The sequence below is a fragment of the Elaeis guineensis genome, chromosome 1 (genome assembly GCF_000442705.2).
Source record: "Elaeis guineensis isolate ETL-2024a chromosome 1, EG11, whole genome shotgun sequence".
Classification (NCBI taxonomy): Eukaryota; Viridiplantae; Streptophyta; class Magnoliopsida; order Arecales; family Arecaceae; genus Elaeis; species Elaeis guineensis.
The window spans coordinates 159,208,383-159,227,002 of record NC_025993.2 but is presented as its reverse complement, the minus strand read 5'-3'; the positions used below and the strand labels follow the sequence as shown (position 1 = coordinate 159,227,002).

Below are 18,620 nucleotides of genomic sequence, written 5' to 3'. Positions count from 1 at the left end.
TTAGATGTGTTGGGATACATTAATTAATAATCAGTGGTGGTAGATTTATTTTTAAACATTATGACACTTAAGGTGTCCGTATAATTGTGATAACTTTAAATTAAAAATATAGGGACACTTCATAATTTTGATGGGGTCAGTTTGCTTGAAGTGTCAATATAGCCTTGATAACTTCATATTGAAACGATAAGGACCCTTAAAATATCTAGCACTTGAGACTAAGAGTCTCTCGATAATACTCCCCCAAAAAATTGCCTAGTTTTGGCACTTTGGCTAATGTCAGTAGGACACTTCTTTTTAAGGCCGGGAGGGGAGGAGGGGGGGGGGGGGGTGTGGGGGGAGGAGGGATGCGGGGGGGGAGTTAAAAAGAAGTGCCCTGTTGATATTAGCAGAAATGGCATGCTCTGTCATGCCATGTCCAAGTATCTGGAAGTGCTGATACTCCTGGAAATTTTAAAAATAGGCATCCAGGTAACTCTGGAATAAACTAGTGGGACCTAGTTTGTGGCATGAAGAGAATTCTACTTAAAAATGTATATCCTCTCTCATTCATAATTATGGACCATTTCTTGTCGTCCTTTTTAAGAATTTGATGTGACCAAAAGCATGCTAGATTAGTAGCCATATTTAAATAGCAAGGGAGTAAATAGATCAATGCCTCATTCTACCAATGTTCTATAATGGCATCTACTCTATTGCAACAGTACTCACTTTTACAGCACTGCTTGTGTACTTTTGTTCCTGAGAGGTAGATCGTATATATTCTGAGCATACATCATGAGCATCTTTATAATTGTTATTGGGAGATTATATTCTGATACATTGTCATGAGACTGAATCATTAATGTCCCAGTCCGGTTGGTCAGTGAGGTAGTGGAAGTTGTTGCAATTTGGTGTTGCTTTTAGCCTTTTATCACAATTTGTGTTCTTCTGCTGTAAGTTAAATCATGGTGTTGCAGTGCAAGATCCTTCTGCATGTCTCATATTGAATTGCTAATCTAAGACAGTTGTCCAAAAACATAATGATATCTGGAAAGCTGGAAAGTTATTTCTTCATTTTACCTGTGTTGTGAAGTTAGACTGGAAGACAATGATCTAATTGAGGACTTGGGTGTCGATGCTGGCCACCTACTGGCATGGCACATGCTTTGTTGTGCCAGAACATAAACATGTGCGACTACATGCTGAATGAAAAAAAAAAAGAAAAGAAAAAATTACTAAAAAATCCTTTTAGTTAAAAATATTAAGAAATGAATTTGAGAGATGTCATGCCAACCCACAACATATTCTAGCACAAGCCAGCAATGCACAGTACACGCTGGCCAGGACTGGCACTGCCAGCAGATGACTGCATGGGTCTAATGTATTATGTTTTTGATTTCCAGATATTCAGCAATATGCATGGACCAGAATATACGAACAACATAGATTATTATAAGAAGAAGTACTGTCCAGTGGAAACATTGTGCTTGTTTCAGGGTTGTTGTGTTTACTTCTACAAATCAATGTCTGTTATGTAAGTTTGGTGCTCATTATCATTCTAACTTTTCATCTACTTAATCAGAGAACAATATTGTCTAAATCCTATTCTGTAATATTTACATATTCTTCAAAATGTTTTTTGTTGTATTGAAGAAATACATGCGGTGAAGTAATATTAGAGCTTGCTTTAAGGAGGATGAGGCTTGAAATAACCATGCATGGTGGTGAAGTTTGCAGCAGTCTTCAACATGCCACTCATTTGATTGTGTATTCAACAACAAAAGAAGCCAACAACTTTGATGAAATATATAAAAGGTAAATATTGACAATTTTGTAGTGATCATCCACAGTTCCATAGACATCTGAGTACCATCTTTTCCAATTTCTGATGGTAGTAGGTTGTATCTGCTAGTACAAATTTTGATGTTTAAAATCTTGTATGTATGAAAATTTGATAAGAGAAATGCATATTTATGGGATGACTGTATAATTTACTTCATTTTATGACTTCCTTTTTTTCCACAATTTCAAAAACTTGTCTTTTTGTAGTTTATCAAATTTTGATGTTTAAAATCTTGTATGTATGAAAATTTGATAAGAGAAATGCAGATTTATGGGATGACTGTATAATTTACTTCATTTTATGACTTCCTTTTTTTCCACAATTTCAAAAACTTGTCTTTTTGTAGTTTATGCTATATTTGTACATATATGCATGCTTGCATGCAAGCATGCATCTTTTTAGTCAAACTGATTGAAACATTGATGTCTCCTTATGTTGTATCCTTTTTTTCCTGTTTTATTTTTTTTCTGACATGTCAGCTAATTAAATGATACCATGAATTTTGGAGTAGTTTATGTCTTCTGCTTCTGCAGTTTTCCATCTTCTCAAAGACACCTACTACATGACAGTAGGCTACATGTTGTGATGCATCAATGGTTGGAAGATTCATTAGAAAGAGGCAAGAAGTTGCACGAAGATTCTTATAACTTGAAGCCTGATACCTTTGAAGAAATTAAGATTGATGAGAGGTAACTAGTACAATGCTTTTATGATGATTTAGAGTGGATATGTTTGTATTATTTGCCATATTTTAAGCTCTAAAGAATTGGAGTGGTGAGGACTTTGGTAGACGGCATTAATGCACTATCCTTACTCCTTAGCATAAAAATTGGTCCTAATTTTGGCAAGCTTTTCATAGCCAGTTTACCTTTGAAAACTTTTAACCATCTGTCAGCATCTATATTATGATAGTGACCAACTTCGTGCTTGCCATCTAATTAGGTTCTTTTTTTATAGTCACCTGTTTCATAAGACAAGATAAAGACACAATAATTTTTTTCTTAATCATTTTTCAGTCTTTTAAAAATAATGTAGTTAAAAAGAATGAAAAATATCTAGAAGAAGAATCAATAAGAGACGAGCGACTTTCCCACAAGACAAATGATAATCCCTACGACTTGCATTTAGGCATTACATGAGTAACAAGCTTCCTCTTCCTGTCAAACATTAGATGTCAGATGAGCTCCGATGATGGTGTGTTTCTTGTCGGAATCTAGAACCAGCACCACTTCTGAGGCATTTTCTTGTTAGTAGTGTTTCTTAAATATCTGCTTCCCCACGCCCACACCTGCACCTCCTCATTCTGCCAAGTAGATGTCAGATGACTTCTGATGATGGTGTATTTCTTGTCGGAATCTAGAACCAGCACCACTTCTGAGGCATTTTCTTATTAGAAGTGTTTCTTAAATATCTGCTTCCCCACACCCACACCTGCACCTCCTCCTTATTCTGCCAAGTAAGGTCCAAATGTACATCCATGATGTAAGCAAAGATAGGATTTTCTTAGATTAATTACATTCTCTGGTTTGTGTGGTTTGTACAAGTAATTCTGTGAGCTGTTTTATAATATTGGAACAGATTCAGTGAGGATAGCAGGGATTTGGTGGATCTTTGTTGTGATGAAACAGTTACAGGTTGTAAAATTTGATAGATACCATCCTGCCTTGCATGGTTGTTGACACAGTGTCAAGGTGCACATTTATATCAGACTGACTGACCCATAATTTTGCTGCGGCAAGATGCTACATTACAGGATCCTTGTTGGACTGCATATATGTTGAATACTAAAGATGATAATCATTTTTAATGGGCTGAAGTATTATTTATCCTTTTCCAAGCCTTCACCTGTTTTGTTTTGGTTTATTTCATCCAGTCTAATGGTGGTGGCCAAGCCTTTAGGTTGATTCCTTCAAAAGATGCAGCATTATCCATGAGCTAGAACATTATGGTTTCAGTACAACTTAAAGATTTTTACATTTGTTTCATTGGATGTTTAAAATATGTTTTTGCACAGAATAAGAAATGAGGGCTTTCATAGCATATCATAGCTTGTCTTTATTTTCTTTTGGCAACATTGCATACTTTCTTGTGCCAACATGTTCATGTGCACAATATGTTAAGACGTATTGCGTCATCATGTCTGGGAATAACTGGCAGTCAATATATATGAAAATCTAAATGTTGAAATAATTGAGAGGTACTCTCTAGCAATGTGCATGAAAAGTTCAGTTCTCCTTAATTGCATATGGCATTGAGGAAGCCTTGAACTTATGAGCATTAAAATATAAAAAACTTAAATTAAAGATGATGGTTTTTTAATGAATTACTGTTTTCCCTCCACGTTGTTTTCTTCACTTCATGCTACCAATTGTTCCAAGTTCTGTTTCTTGTACTGCTTCCAACATCCATCTCGGTTAGACTTAGGAAGGATTTATGCATGCCTGCATGATCTTGAACATTGTTAATTGGTTCGCATCAATGGTGTATTTTTCTTAAAAAATTCTGCATTATTATTTGATGCTGCATGCTTATATCGCACAATTATATTATTTGAGGTTCATAATTTGTGGATATAACTTCATAATGGCTGTCATATTTAATTTCTAAGGAGTACACCTTTTTGTCTGTATATGTGTAACGGGCTTTTAAATAACAAACACACCTAGCTGTGTGTGCGCACACATTTTTGTGTAATTGACTCTTAAATAATGGTTGTGTGCCTGTGTGCATGCGCACACACCCACAGAGTGCGAGAGAGAGAGAGAGAGATGGGCTCGTACATAACAATTACCGATAAGCCATTTTATCATTATAACATCTCCGTGCAAAGGGGAAAAACAATTGTTATAATTTATATGACATTATCATTGTTCACCTGAATAAAGTAAAATTTGTGGTTCACATTTCCGTGCTAATTGAAAATATTATCACAATCCAACAATGCTATTACATTTATGTTTTTGTCCATTATTTCATGTTAATAATGGCTGATAACAGCAGTTTTAATATAGTCATTATCTTTGTTTAAGAACTAAGTGCAGCTCTAAACTAAGAAGATTGTCAGTCAGTGTAGAATGGTATAGTACAGCACCATATATGTCCCACACTAGTTTCCTTCCCTGCATGGGACATGGTACCAGCTGCATGTTAGTAGCTGGCATGTTGCCATGCCAGTGCATGTCAAGTGTGCCCTGCTGTGGCTTGTTAAGGCAAGGCATAGTAGTTACTATGCAAATAACGTGCTGGCACGCCACCAACATGTGATACTTCAATCCTTCATTGGAAGCAATCCTTGATTGGAACCTTGGTGCATTTAGGTCTGCAGATGAAAGTGTTGGATGCATTTAGGGAAAGCAAGTAAATTTGTGTTGGATGCATTAGGGAAAGCAAGTAAATTTGTCTTTAGTGTCCTTTTGATCGAATTGCTGCATATCTAAACTACTATATGGATGACCCAGCTTCATCTGACCTTTTTCTATATTCCAATTTTACCTTTTACAGAAGTTCATTCCTGTGCTTAAATAAAACCAGTAAGATCTCTTAATCAGTGTGGGTAACTTTTTGAGGTGGTGGGGACTCTTAAGGGAATAGATGGCTTCTATAGGATGCATGGAGCCATATATATTAGACACTCCCTCCAAGTCCTCTTATCTTGAATCGTGGAAGGCCTTGCCTTCTAGGCTCCAAAAACCCCCTTGTCGCAGCCCTTCGTGGTCACTATACCCATGATGATGATTGCAGTTTTCAGTGCTCCTGCTATATCCATCCCGCCTTCAAACTCTGACATCTCATAGTTCAAGTGGTGGTCATTGTCAGCATTAATCATCGGCTCATCTAGGTTGTCCTTATATTTCACTATAATTCTTTTTTTTTTTCCCCTTAATCCTGAACTTAAAAACTTTGATCGGGGAAAAAGAGAGAGCTTCATCCTTCCACTTCTTCTACTTATGTTCCCTCTATCAACGCAGTCTGATTTCTCTGTTGGATTTGAAAGTGATGTTATGTGGCGCAGCAGCATTTGCAGAGCAGATAGAGGGACTAGAAGAAGAAGATCGTGGATTGGAGAGCGAGATCAGGCTTGGGGGCTAGATGTTTCTTTGGCTGCAACAATTTAATGAAAGTCCAGCGTAGGAAATAAAGAAAATCTCAGCAATAATTTAATCTAGAAATAGATTAACCGCATTAATAAGAACTAAAGATGAAAGACTAACAACTGAGATCAATACATCAAGGCCAAGTACATATAAAAGTCCCTAAAAAAGAAAAATCACTGGGAAATGAATCTTTCCAAGTTTAATTATTTAAAAAGAAAGTAGATAGGTTTTGAAGGAAGGTGAAGAAGGTAAAAGGTGGGGTAAAAGGTTGTGATGGTGATGAGATAATGGCGATTACTTCAGATGAGAACGTGAAGGTCGGCGAGATTCAAGATTGCAATAGGTTTATCAGTTGTGGGTTACCCACGACCATCAAGGCTTGCGGCACCGCAATGAACAGCTTCAGCATGGAAAGGATGAAAGAGAGAATGTAGAAAAAGTGGAGAGGAGGGAGAGATCGATCCGCACGCGAGGAAAAAGCAACTACGGATCAAAAGATAGAGGGAAGCTATATGTAAAGAGAGGGGGATTTAGGATTTTTATGAAGTCTTTATTTTTTTTTCTCCCCCTCCTCTGAAGCCCCAAGAGCCATTATTCATAGTCTTTTTCTTCTTTCTTCCTTTTTTCTTTTCTTTTTTTTATTGATCTAAAAATGTCATTTCCTCTCTTTTCTCTATTTTTTTCTCTTTTCCTTTCTTTCTCTTTTTCTCTTTCCTCTTTTTCTTTTCCTCTCTTTTTTCTCTTTCCCCTTTTTCTCTTTCCTCCTTTTCTTTTCCTCTCTTTCCCCTTTTTTCTTTCCCTCTTCTCCAGTAAGAGATAAATCTGTGGAGAATCATATGGTTCCTGCAAATCTAGATTGGCTTCTCGATTTGGCAAAAAAAAAATGAAAAGGATTTGGTTTGGATTTGGGTCAACCTATCCAATTTTTATTAAAATAATTAAGCTGGATTGAATCAAATATCATAAAAAAAATAACTTGACAAATAAGTTAAAATCATGGCTTGATGCACTGCATTAGTTCTCTCCGGATGGGAGAGATCTCGATCCCATCGAGATGGCTTCCTGATAACTATGGTATAAGTCCTCTTGAAGTCGGTGCAATTCTACCTCTGATATCCAGCTGCCATCAGTCATGGGACGTCCTTGCCAATGGATCAAATATCAACGATGTGTACCCTGATGTGTCTTAGTCTCACGAATGTCCAAAATCTCTTTTATGCCCTTTGATGTCATCTCTGTATTTGTAATGAAAGATAGCGCCTTGACACCTATAGTAGTGGGTGTTTCTCCATGGTACTCAAACAAATCATTCATATTGAAAACTGGAAAGGTAGGTACTTCTAGTGGCAGATCAATAAGATAGGCATTTTTCTCTATCTTTTTGAGAATTTTGAATGATTCAAACTTCTTTCGGCCCAGCTTGCTATAACTTCTGGTTAGAAATCTCTCCTCTCTGAAATAGATCAAAACACTATCTCCCTCACTAAAATCCATATCTTGGCGGTGTAGCTCCGCTACTACCTTATATTTGGTGTTGGAATCCCGCAACCTTTTGTGAACTTACTGTTGCGCCTCTTGAACCTATTTCAAGTAGGACTCGACTTCTACACTAACTCTATCAGGATATGGAATTGGTGTTCGAATAAGAAAATGGGGAATAGAACGGTCATAGAAGGTTTCAAAAGGAGATTTTTTTCGTGGTTTTGTTGGTGAAACTATTATATGCAAACTCAGCTTGTGGTAAGATTAAATCCTATTGTTTTGGTCTTTCACCCTCTAAGTATCTTAAAAGGTTGCTCAAAGATCGATTTACCATCTCTGTCTATCCATTATTTGCGGGTGATATGGGTTGCTAAAATTTAATCTACTTCCTGCTCTGATCATCAGAGTTCTCCAAAAATGATTTATAAATTTAATATCCCTATCTGATATGACTGACCTAGGAATGCCATGCAGATGCATAATTTTATTGAAAATAAGTTTTGCAATATGTGATGCATCGGATGCCTCTTTATAAGAAAGAAATGAAATAAGCCATTTAAGTGAAGCGATTTACAACCATAAAGATTGAGTCAACATGTTATGCAGTTTTAGGTAGGTGATTGGGGAGTTCCTCTGGCATAATGTTAGAAAACTCATCTAAAAGTGGTCGAATAGTCGAGGAAATCTTAGGAGTTTTAGTTGTTTTTTTAATCACTAAGACAAACCATAAGGGATCCTACTAGGTTTTTGGCAAATTGAGACTTGTTCAAGGCCATCATGGATTGTCCCTCTGTGGGATGGTTTTTGGGATAAGTCCGACTTAGGCTTAGGCATTGATGTACTATTGAGAGGAATTAGCCTAATCTTTTTGTTGTCCTTAGTGACTATGTATGTATTCTTCTTCCCATCATAAATGATGCTACGATCAAATTGCCAAGATCTTCCTAACAGCAAGAGACATACATCCATGGGTACTACATCACACCAAACCTTATCAGTATAAGTCCTTCTAATGAAAAACTCAACTAGACTTCGTTGTGTTACTGGAACCTTGTCCCCATCCTTAAACCAGGTAATTTGATAAGGTTGTGCAAGCTTGTCAGTTTTTAACTGAAGCTTGTCAACCATCTCTTGGGAGATAGTTCTTCGTGCTCCCACTGTCAATTATGATAGAGCAGAATTTTCCTCCAGCACTGCAGATGGTTCGAAAAAGATTGTGTCGTCTCCAATCGTCCTTGATAGTTTTGGGTTCTACTAAGATTCAATTGATCATTAGGTTTGGTTCAGTAACTTCAGTAGGCTCATCAAGGATTTCGCTATCTCCAATAGCATCTTCCTCTTGCATTTCTACCTCTTCTTCCTATTCACTCTTGTCGGCATTTTCAATCAAATTTGTTCGAGGTTGAAACTATCTTAAAGGACACTTTGACGACTTTTCATCCGGTTGTCTACACTTGCAACAAGTAATATTGGATCCTAGGGGCTTAGGATCTAAAATTCCTTTATCCTTGGTATCAACAACAGATTTTTGAGGGGGTTGGATGTCATTGTTCAGGGCTGGTTTGGTTCCTACAGCAGTCCTCCCGCTTAGTTTTTTCTGTCGAAATGTTTGTCTTTTTAACTTGGACTCAGCCTTAAGGGCATGACTGTAGGCCGCATTGATCTACAGAAAATTGTAAAAGGTTAAGTTGTCTTGAATTTGAGGGCGAAGTCCGGCAAGATAGCGAGCTATCCACTGTTCTTCATCCTCCTTAAGGTCATTGCGGGCTTGCAAGATATAAAATTCTTCAGTATATTCTTGCACCGTTTTAGACCCCTGCCTAAGATTGTGAAGTTTCTGGAATAAGGTTTGTCGATAATCGATAAGAAGAAATTTTTTTTTAAAGTTTTATTTCATTCTTTTTCAAGAGGCGATTTTCTCCTTGCCTTTTCTAACCTTATCATTTTGGACTTGCTTCCACTAAACTAAGGCATGACCTTTCAACTTAAGAGAGACAAACTTGATTTTTTTGTCCTCGAAAAACTCTTTTCACTCAAAGAATTATTCTAACTTATCGATCCAATCTAGAAACTCTTTAGGTTCTAACCTACCCTCGAACTCACTGTCATCTATCTTAATACCCTGATCCCAACATGTGGTGTTTGTTTGACATTGGTTTGGCCAGCTTCTCCTAGGAGGTATGTCTTCTACATCAAGGTCGCTCTCAGAATTGGTGGCGCCATCCCCCCTATGTTGACGAGTCATGTTCATGGTTTCTAACATTTGTTGTGTTTGATTTAATCGGTTTTGCATATTTCTCATGGTCCCTTGTTGTCTTTCATATGCCTTTTTCCAATTCCTAGGATTTTCTAAGTGATTGTTTGCGATTTTGAAATGCTAATGGCCCTACAATGAGATGTTAATGATTTGAGAAAGTTATGGACAGCCAACAAGATGCAAGAGATGGATTTTGAACATTTTTTTTAAAAAAAATCTTTCTAGACAACAATGAAGTGCAGATAGGATAAGTTCATGCAATATGCGTGCAATGATGTATGGTTCTAATAATGCATGTGAATGAAAATCTTTGGATTAGAACTTGCTCTGATATCACTTGATGTGGCCGCAACAATTTAATGAAAGTCTAGCGCAAGAAGTAAATAAAATCTCAGCAACAGTTTAATCCAGAAATAGATTAATAGCAATCATAAGAACTAAAGATGAAAGACCAACAATTGAGATTAATACATCAATGCCAAGTGCATATAAAAGTCCCCAAAAAAAAATCTTCAGGAAATGAATCTTTCTAAGCTTAATTATTTAAAAAGAAAATAGATAGATTTTGAAGGAAGGTGAAAAGGGTAAAAGGTGGGGTAAAAAGTTGTGATGGTGATGAGATAAAGGCGATTACCTTAGATGAGAAGGTGAAGGTTGGCGAGATTCAAGATTGCAATAGGTTCATTAGTTGCGGGTTACCCATGACCACCAAGACTTGTGGCACCGCAATGAACAACTTCAGCATGGGAAGGAAGAAAGACGAGAATGTAGAAGTGGAGAAGAGAGAGAGATCGATCCGGACGCGAGGAAGAAGCGACTACAGATCAAAAGGTAGGGGGAAGCTATATGTAGAGAGAGAGGGACTTAGGGTTTTTATGAAATTTTTATTTTTTTTTCCTCCCCCTCCTCTCAAGCCCCAAGAGCCATTATTTATAGCCTTCCTCTTCTTTCTTCCTTTTTTTTCTTTTTTTCTTTATTGGTCCAAAAATGTCATTTCCTCTCTTTTCTCTCTTTTTTTTCCTCTCTTTTCCTTTCTTTCCCTTTTCTCTTTCCACTTTTTTTTTCCCCTCTTTTTTTCTCTTTCCTCTTCTTTTTCTCTCTTTCCTCTTTTTTTTTTCTTTCCCTCTTCTCTAGTAAGAGATAAATCTATGGAGAATCATATCGCCCCTGCGAATTTAGATTGACTTCTTGGTTTGTGGGGAAAAAAAACGAAAGGGATTTGGTTTGGATTTGGGTCAACATATCCAATTTTTATTAAAATAATTAAGCTAGATTGAATCAAACACCATAAAGAAAATATCTTGACAAATAATATAAAATCATGTCTTGATGCATTGCATCATTTTCTTTTCTTTTTTTTCTTTTTTTCTGTCCTTCTACGGAAACAGTGGATGTTACCTAATAATAGTGGCTTTTGTTATTTATTTACATGCTTGAGAGACTTAAGATGGGATCTTTGTTCTTTGTCGTTATATAAAGGTTATTGACCCAGCTTAGCCCTGAACAGGATCTTGTGGAGAATAAAATAATGTCTTGTAATGGCATTATTAGTCATTGTAATAGTACATGATGAATTTTATCACAATGGACAACACCCCAAAACAATGGCATTACTTGCTCAATTCACCTCCCAATAAACATAATATTTTATTTGAAATATTTAGAAAATAAAATGATAGTATGAATAATGATCATTATAGTTTAGTTGTTTTCTGTTGTTATCGTCCCACATTACTGTTATAGTAATAATGGCCATTATAATGTAGTTATTTTTTTGTTGTTATTGCCACACATTTCCCATTATTAGTAACTTACATGGATTATTATAATAGCTATTAGTTGAAGAAAAAATTTCCAGTAAATGAAAAAAAAGAAATGATTTTCATCATAGAACAAATAACGTTGTCGTTAATCAAGGAAAAAATAATGGTTTTGGGGGATTCCATTGTATGGATATCAGTGTGCAATTTAACTCGCCAAATAAAATGTCTTCCTGGATTAGTATATGGATTAGCTTTAAAATTATTCTATTTAAGTGGACAGTAATCATGTTATATAACCAATTGTTATTCCTATTATAACGTGATAACATGGAAGTGATTCTGTTATTTTTCTCAATGATATTTATGTGTGTATTAGAGGGACTTGAAACCAAAATGACAAAAATAGAATGCTATATTGCCAATTGTTTTAGGTAGGTAGTGTTTGGTTGGAGGGTAAGACCTAGAATAGGGCTTTATTCCAGCCAAAGGCCAATTGTAAAATAGGGATAGTCTTGGATTAGGCTATGCCCGGTCAAACCATTTTACTCTCGTATTTTGGGCATAGGCCATTTCATGTCCATCTTTGCATAGGCTTATACCAACTTCACCTTTTTACATTGTTCCTCTAATTAATTTTATATTTTCTATTATATTATACACATATTAAATATGATAATTAGTATATTAAGTATAGTATTACTAGCATGAAATATTATAATGTAGTATTACTATTATATAATATTATTGTTCTTTTAAAGTTGTAATGAATCACTATAATATTATGATATTATTATATTATATGATGATATTATATTTGTGTATGTATGTGTATATATATATTTATGAAATATATGTACAAGAATGCTTGCTTTTCTAAAATTCTTTAACAAGTAAACCATGTACGAAGCACGTGCCAAAAAACTAGTATGTTATAAAAGAAGATGCTAGGATTTAGGAATTGCATTGTTTCTCCAGAAGTTGGATGTTGTAAAGCAACACAATAAAGTGACACATAGTTGCTGGTCATTTATCGTTAGATTTCTTGACATGCAAATAGGATGGCATCATTATTAACTCAGTTGTGGATCCATGCTATGTGGTATAGCATATTTGTATGCTTACAAAAATAAAGTGCACATGATATATGTATTGTGTATGCATAGATAGGTAGAGAGATATAGAGAGGCTAGACCCTCCCCCCCCCCGGCCCCCCCCCACAAAGAAAAAAAAAAAAAGGAGAGAGCTTCCTAATGGGAATTAATGGACCTTCCAAAATGGAATCATTGATCGTGGTCTAGGATGCATCAAATTCCTACAAATAAAAAATCATGCATTTTTCATTTCTTTTACCCATGCATCAAACCAATGGAAAATGAACAATTTTAATGGTATAATGCCATGTTTTCATTTGACCTATAGTCTAGAAGCATACAAATTAGTAGAAATCTGATATGAATATGTTTTAAGATATTTAGATGAAGATCAATGGTTTGAATTTACAGATTATGTACCGAATGATACAAGGTTCATCGAACCAATACCAAGGGTCATATTGGCCAGCTACTGGTTTGGTGTGATACTACTGCATACAGTATCTACCAAGGTGTACCAAAAGCAGGGAAAAGGAGAGATTTGGAGGGGGGGAGAGAGAGAGGGAGAGACGGAGAGGGGAGAGGGAGGGGTACCTATCGTCGTCTTTGTCGTCGGCTTGGCAATGGTGGTGGCGAGAAGCCAAAAACCCAAGCAATGAGGGTCTCAACCTTGTGAAGGATTGCGAGCAAGAGGCGAGCACGATCGAGCGAGAATGTGTGGGGATAAAGATAATTAGGTGGTTGGCTCTTGAACTGCTTGCTTCAAAGCGGTTCGAACATATTCGCACCATCCCAAACTGAACTACCAAATTGACTTGGTTCCATACATATTTGGTTTGATACATCATGAACCAGGCAGTTTGTGTTGGTTTGGCCAACATTGGTGTTATATACTTTAGTTTATTAGCTATATTAATATCATTTATTTTGTGCTCACTTGATGCATGGGAAGAGACCTCTAAAATAAATAACTTCTAGTTGCTTGGATTTTATACGCCATATATCATAATCAATAATGTCAGTATTCATTCGGCAAGTTCCATCATCGATTTCAACTAGAAAGTATTTGAGGTCAAGTACACTCGAATGTATTCTAGCCTTGTATGTGTGTGTGCACGCGCGTGCATGTGCAATAGGTATTTTTCAGTCCTTATGATTTTATACACCATAGATCATGATCAACATTGTCGATATTCATTTTGAGAGGTTCATTGATTTCCAGTAGGAAGTATTTCGGTCATATACACACAGGTGCATTCTAGTCTATTTATGTATGTTTGTATGTATAAGAAAAATTTTAACTGTGCTAGAGCCTAGAGGTAATTGTATGTTCATGTATGCTCATCTTTCTGCTTCCATGAAGAATGAAATATATATGCTAAGCTTTCTTGTTTCCCCTTGCTCATCTTTTTTTTTTTCCTCTTTTGTCCCGGCAGGCACAATCTCATATCTCCTGTAACTACAAGCAATGCAGAAAAACAGTGTGTCTCTAGACTAAATATAGGTGAAAAGAAGAAAAGAGATAGGCCCATGCATGCTGATGCAAGAAAGGGTAGAACGGGTCCAAAACTCACACGAAGAACACGGGCAAGGATTGGAAACAGACCTGCAAAAATAGATGCAGATGAAGCAGAGAACAGTGATTGCTCAGATGAAACTTCTATGGGTAAAATCCTGAAGTCAAGAAAAGAGTCTAACATTGACATCACAGAAAGTGCAGGGATCAAAGATCAAGAATCATTTTCAGATGAAAGTAGTCAAAGAGGAGCCTTAGGATCAAGGAAAGAGTCTAAAGGTGACATGGAGGAAAGTGAGGATATCAAATATCAAGCACCGCATTTTAGTATTCAAGCAGCTGAGTGTCATGCAGGGTCTCAGAATGTACATTTAACTGATTGTGATAAAAAGTCAGAAGCACCAGAAGATATAACCAATGAAAGGTTTGACAATGTGCAAACTGTGCATGTCACAGAAACAGGAACTAAAGGAACTGGTGAAAAAATTGAACAAATTGTTGACCCACTGCATGCTATGTTATTAGATATGATACCAAGTCTTAGCCAGAACAATGCGGAAACTGGAAGCTCCATTCCTGAAGGCAAGGAAACACAGCCAGATCTCCACACCAACCCAGTGAAGAAGAAAGTTAGCTACAAAGATGTTGCAGGTCAACTCCTCAAAGATTGGTAATAGCTTTAAAAATCAAGTGATTTGGTTTGTGTGCGTACACGGGGTATGACAGCAAAAGATGTAAAAGTCTGCAATACAAGCGGTAGTGCTTTTTTGTATATATTATTACAGTCAAGGTATCATTATAATGCTTGCCTTTGAGATGTCATGTTTCACAAATCTTTCTTGTACAAAAAGTACAAAAATCTTGAAGGAAGCTAATCTACTACACTGGATTTTATGCAGTCAGAATAGTGTTACCCCATGAACAACCATCATCCTTGGCATGCACTTGTGGTGGAACAACTTTTGTTTAGGGTCCAGATTGACCTGTGGCCAAATTTCAGTCTGGTTTTATGTGGTTATGTCAAATGTGTTGATATGCCCTTTCAAATGGGAGCTGGTTAGGACAACTTGCGACAGTCAGCACAAGTGAGTATTTCTTGAAACCCGATATGACGTTGTTTTAAGTCTATACCATGGATTTGATCCTTATAAAAAGGAGAGGTTTTGAATGGATCTATGAAATGTGCATAGTCTTATACTGGATTAATTTTACAATCTCTGCTGGTCTTCATCCCCTTGATGTCTCATAATCCTTATGAGTGAATCGCCTGCGGCTGGATGCTTGTTTGAATGGAAAAGCATAGTTTTAATATAATGGCCCCTATAACATTTCAGCCACTCCCTGCTATGTTATTAGGACAAATAACATAAAGAAATAATTGCCATTATTTTCCATAATTTCCTATTGCAGCGGTCCATTATAACGTGAATAATGGCCATTTTTCTCTTGTACCTTATTATGAATAAAATATTTTTTTTTGAAAATTCAAAAGTTATGTTAAAATTCCCTACAAAAGTAATTGTACAGTCCAAAAAAATGATATTATTTAATCTAATAAAAATAGAATAAGAGAACAATATTATTTTCGTTATTACATGTTATTTTTCATTATAATAACCATTACTCTAGAGATTGTTTTCATATTAAAAACCTTAAAAATATTTTTTGAATAAATAATGGATATTATCACTATTATGATGGTTGGGGTCCATTACAATGGGATACCACGTTATCTAAGACGTTGGCGACAACAACTAGAATCCTCAGCCTTGACTGAAAGGTCGAGACTCTGTGCCTCTCATGGTTCACTTTGATCCAGGGCACGTTGGTGGGGCGTCTGCACTTGCTTTTCAGCTGCATTATTGATTCATTGTTCAGATTTCATTGGTTTCTTGCTTTTTATGCGCACACATTTAACTGAGGGCTTTCTCCTTAATAATAAATTGCTCAGTAAGATTATGCAGTCTTTGCTCTTAAGCTGGAAAAATAGTTTACAGACAAGGTTTCTATCATGGTTTTTTTTTGTTATATTTTTTATGTGGGAACCATGGATTATGTTAATGTGGATAGGATTGCAATCAATCATCTTTTCGATATTCTATTGGCATCATGGATAATGTTAACATGCTATTGGATCCCATTGATAGGTTGCAAGTGTTGGGTGGATGTCTGACCAGGATACCACCTCTCAAGATCTTTTCAGTACCACGCGATGCAGCAGGAAGAAAGAAAAAATAAAACAAAAGAAAAACAATCAAAATATGTGGATCAGCCACAAAAGGGCTCGCCTCCACGGGGCATGCAAACTTCACTATTAAAAAAAAATTTTTACAAGAGAAAACCTAATGTACACCCAATTCTCTCTCACCTGAAGTTCCCCTCACAAAAGCTCTCTCTCTCTTGAAAGACCCCCTGAACTCCTGAAGTGTCTGGCGACCGCTGTCCAGGAGCCCTGCTCCTTCTCTCATAGCAACGCTTCCGCCTCTCTTTTTCTTCTCGGGTTCGTACGGCGCGAGAAAATCAACCACTGCTTCCTCTGTTCGTCACAAGGGTCCTTTTAAAGGGTTAAACAGAGTTTAAATCTAATTAGATTAGGTTTAAGAGTCCTAAACAAGCCAAATCAACCTCCTCAACCGTCGGATCGTCATTGGAATCTCTCTGGCTGTCCGATCGTGATTGGTCCACGGAATAGTGCCGTGGACCGCGTGAAATGCGTGGGAAATGCCCACGCGGTCCACAGGCCCAGCCGTGGACCGTTCGGTCCACGGTGGACCGGTGCAAAGGGGCCAGCAGACCGTTGGGCCTGGGCTGGCCCGCCCACGCGGGCCTGGGACGCACCCGCGCGCCCGCTTGGGCCGCGCGCACTGCTGGGCCGCGCGCCCAGCTGGGCCGCGCGCCTGCCTGGGCCGCGCGTCCCGCGCGGGCGTGGGCCGCGCGTCCCGCGCGGGCGTGGGCCGCGCGTCCCGCGCGGGCGTGGGCCGCGCGTCCCGTGCGGGCGTGGGCCGTGCGTCCCGCGCGCCACCGCCTGCGGTCGCGCCGCTGCCGCCCGCCACCGGTCGCCGGCGGTCCTCCGCCTCCTCGAATCTCGTGCCGACTTCAAAAGCTCGTATCTCTTCCATCCGAGCTTCGTTTCAGGTGATCTTGGTCTCGTTGGACTCCGTTTTTTGCTACGAATCTCGCTGTGGGCTTAATGTGGGCTGAATCTCGAGGCGTCAAATCCTAACAATCTCCACCTCGACTCGATATTCGGCCTCCTCCAAACTCCGAGAGCTTCTGGATCTCCTCGCCCCCATGCCCTGGGGCAATCACCTGCTGATCATGGATGGGCAAACATGGGAGTCGAGCCAGGCTGCTCGATCCCATCTCTGTCGTATGCTGTGCTCCTCCTGATCTGAGATCTGCTCGGGGCATCGTCCTGCGGTAATAGGAATCTCACCTTGCGACGTCGCCTCTCGTCCTCCCGAGTCTCCTGTCTCGTGCCCGATCCGCCTCCTGGAGCTCCACTTCACTCTGAGCTCCACCTGGCTCCCGAAGCTCCACCTCGCACTGGGCTCCTTGCCAGGTAATAATGTCCTCTGCTTCCTTTTTTTTCTCCAGCACAATCCTATCGCCGCGTAGCACCCTCAGGATTCCTCCACCAGCTACCGTCCTGTAGCCTCTCGAATCCAGTCTGCTAAGTGAGATAAGATTTCGCCTGAAATCGGATATGTATCGGACCTCCCCCAATCTCCTCACTGCACCGTCATGTGTCCTCCAGTTGACCGTCCCAATGCCTCTGATCGCACAGCTCGATCCATCCGGCAGATAAACAGTGTCCTCACTGTTCTCCAGGGAGTCAAACTGCTCCTCTTTGCAACATAGATGATAGGGGCATGCAGAATCTAATATACACTGCTGGGAAGAAGTAGATACCTCGTCAGATATCTCCTGGACATCTCCATCTAAATCGCTGCCGGCCGTCGCTACAGCAGCCACCGTCCGATTTTTAAGTTGAGGGCAATCTTTGGCTAGATGCCCCAACTCCTCACACCGGTAACATCTGGTTTTGCTCAAGTCCTTTCTGGATTTAGACCGCCCTCGTTGCGATCTCCTGTCGCTCCGTCTACCGCCTCCTGCTCCTCCAAAAGCCACCAAAGCTGAGCTACCGCCACCTGAGCTCGAAGCTGGGTTCTCCCTCTTGAGAACCTCGTTCTGGAGTATCGCCATGATAACCTCGTCCATCTTGATAGTACTCTTCTCCACTAGAAGAGCAGTCACCAAGAACTCGTACGAAGAGGGAAGCGACGCCAGCAAAACCAGCGCCCTGGTCTTCTCCTCAACGTTCTCGCCAACGCTGAGGAGGTTGGTGAGGATCTTCTGGAAGTGGCTGAGATACTCCTGCACGCTCTGTCCCTCAGTCATCCATAGTTGGTAGAACTGCCTCCAGAGGAAAAGAGTGTTGGTGAGAGACTTCGCCATGTACAACTCCTCGAGCTTCGACCACAGCACCGTCGGGGAAGTTTCGCTCAGCACATGGATCACCACCTCATCCGCCAGGTACATGCGGATGGTACTCACCGCCTGCATCTGTAGCCATTTCCAATCCTGCACCT

The 18,620-nt window shown here is 38.8% G+C and overlaps 1 protein-coding gene across 1 annotated transcript in view; it reads left to right on the top strand.

The window, feature by feature from the left end:
* The window catches only part of LOC140852490 (DNA ligase 4-like), a 35,353-nt gene extending 20,445 nt beyond the window's left edge, over positions 1-14,908 (top strand). Inside the window, 4 exon segments of the mRNA XM_073245715.1 lie at positions 1,386-1,516; positions 1,636-1,797; positions 2,359-2,514; positions 13,949-14,908. Of these exon segments, the coding sequence (XP_073101816.1) occupies positions 1,386-1,516; positions 1,636-1,797; positions 2,359-2,514; positions 13,949-14,702 (1,203 nt within the window). The 3' untranslated portion in view covers positions 14,703-14,908.
* Positions 14,909-18,620: the final 3,712 nt, after the last annotated feature.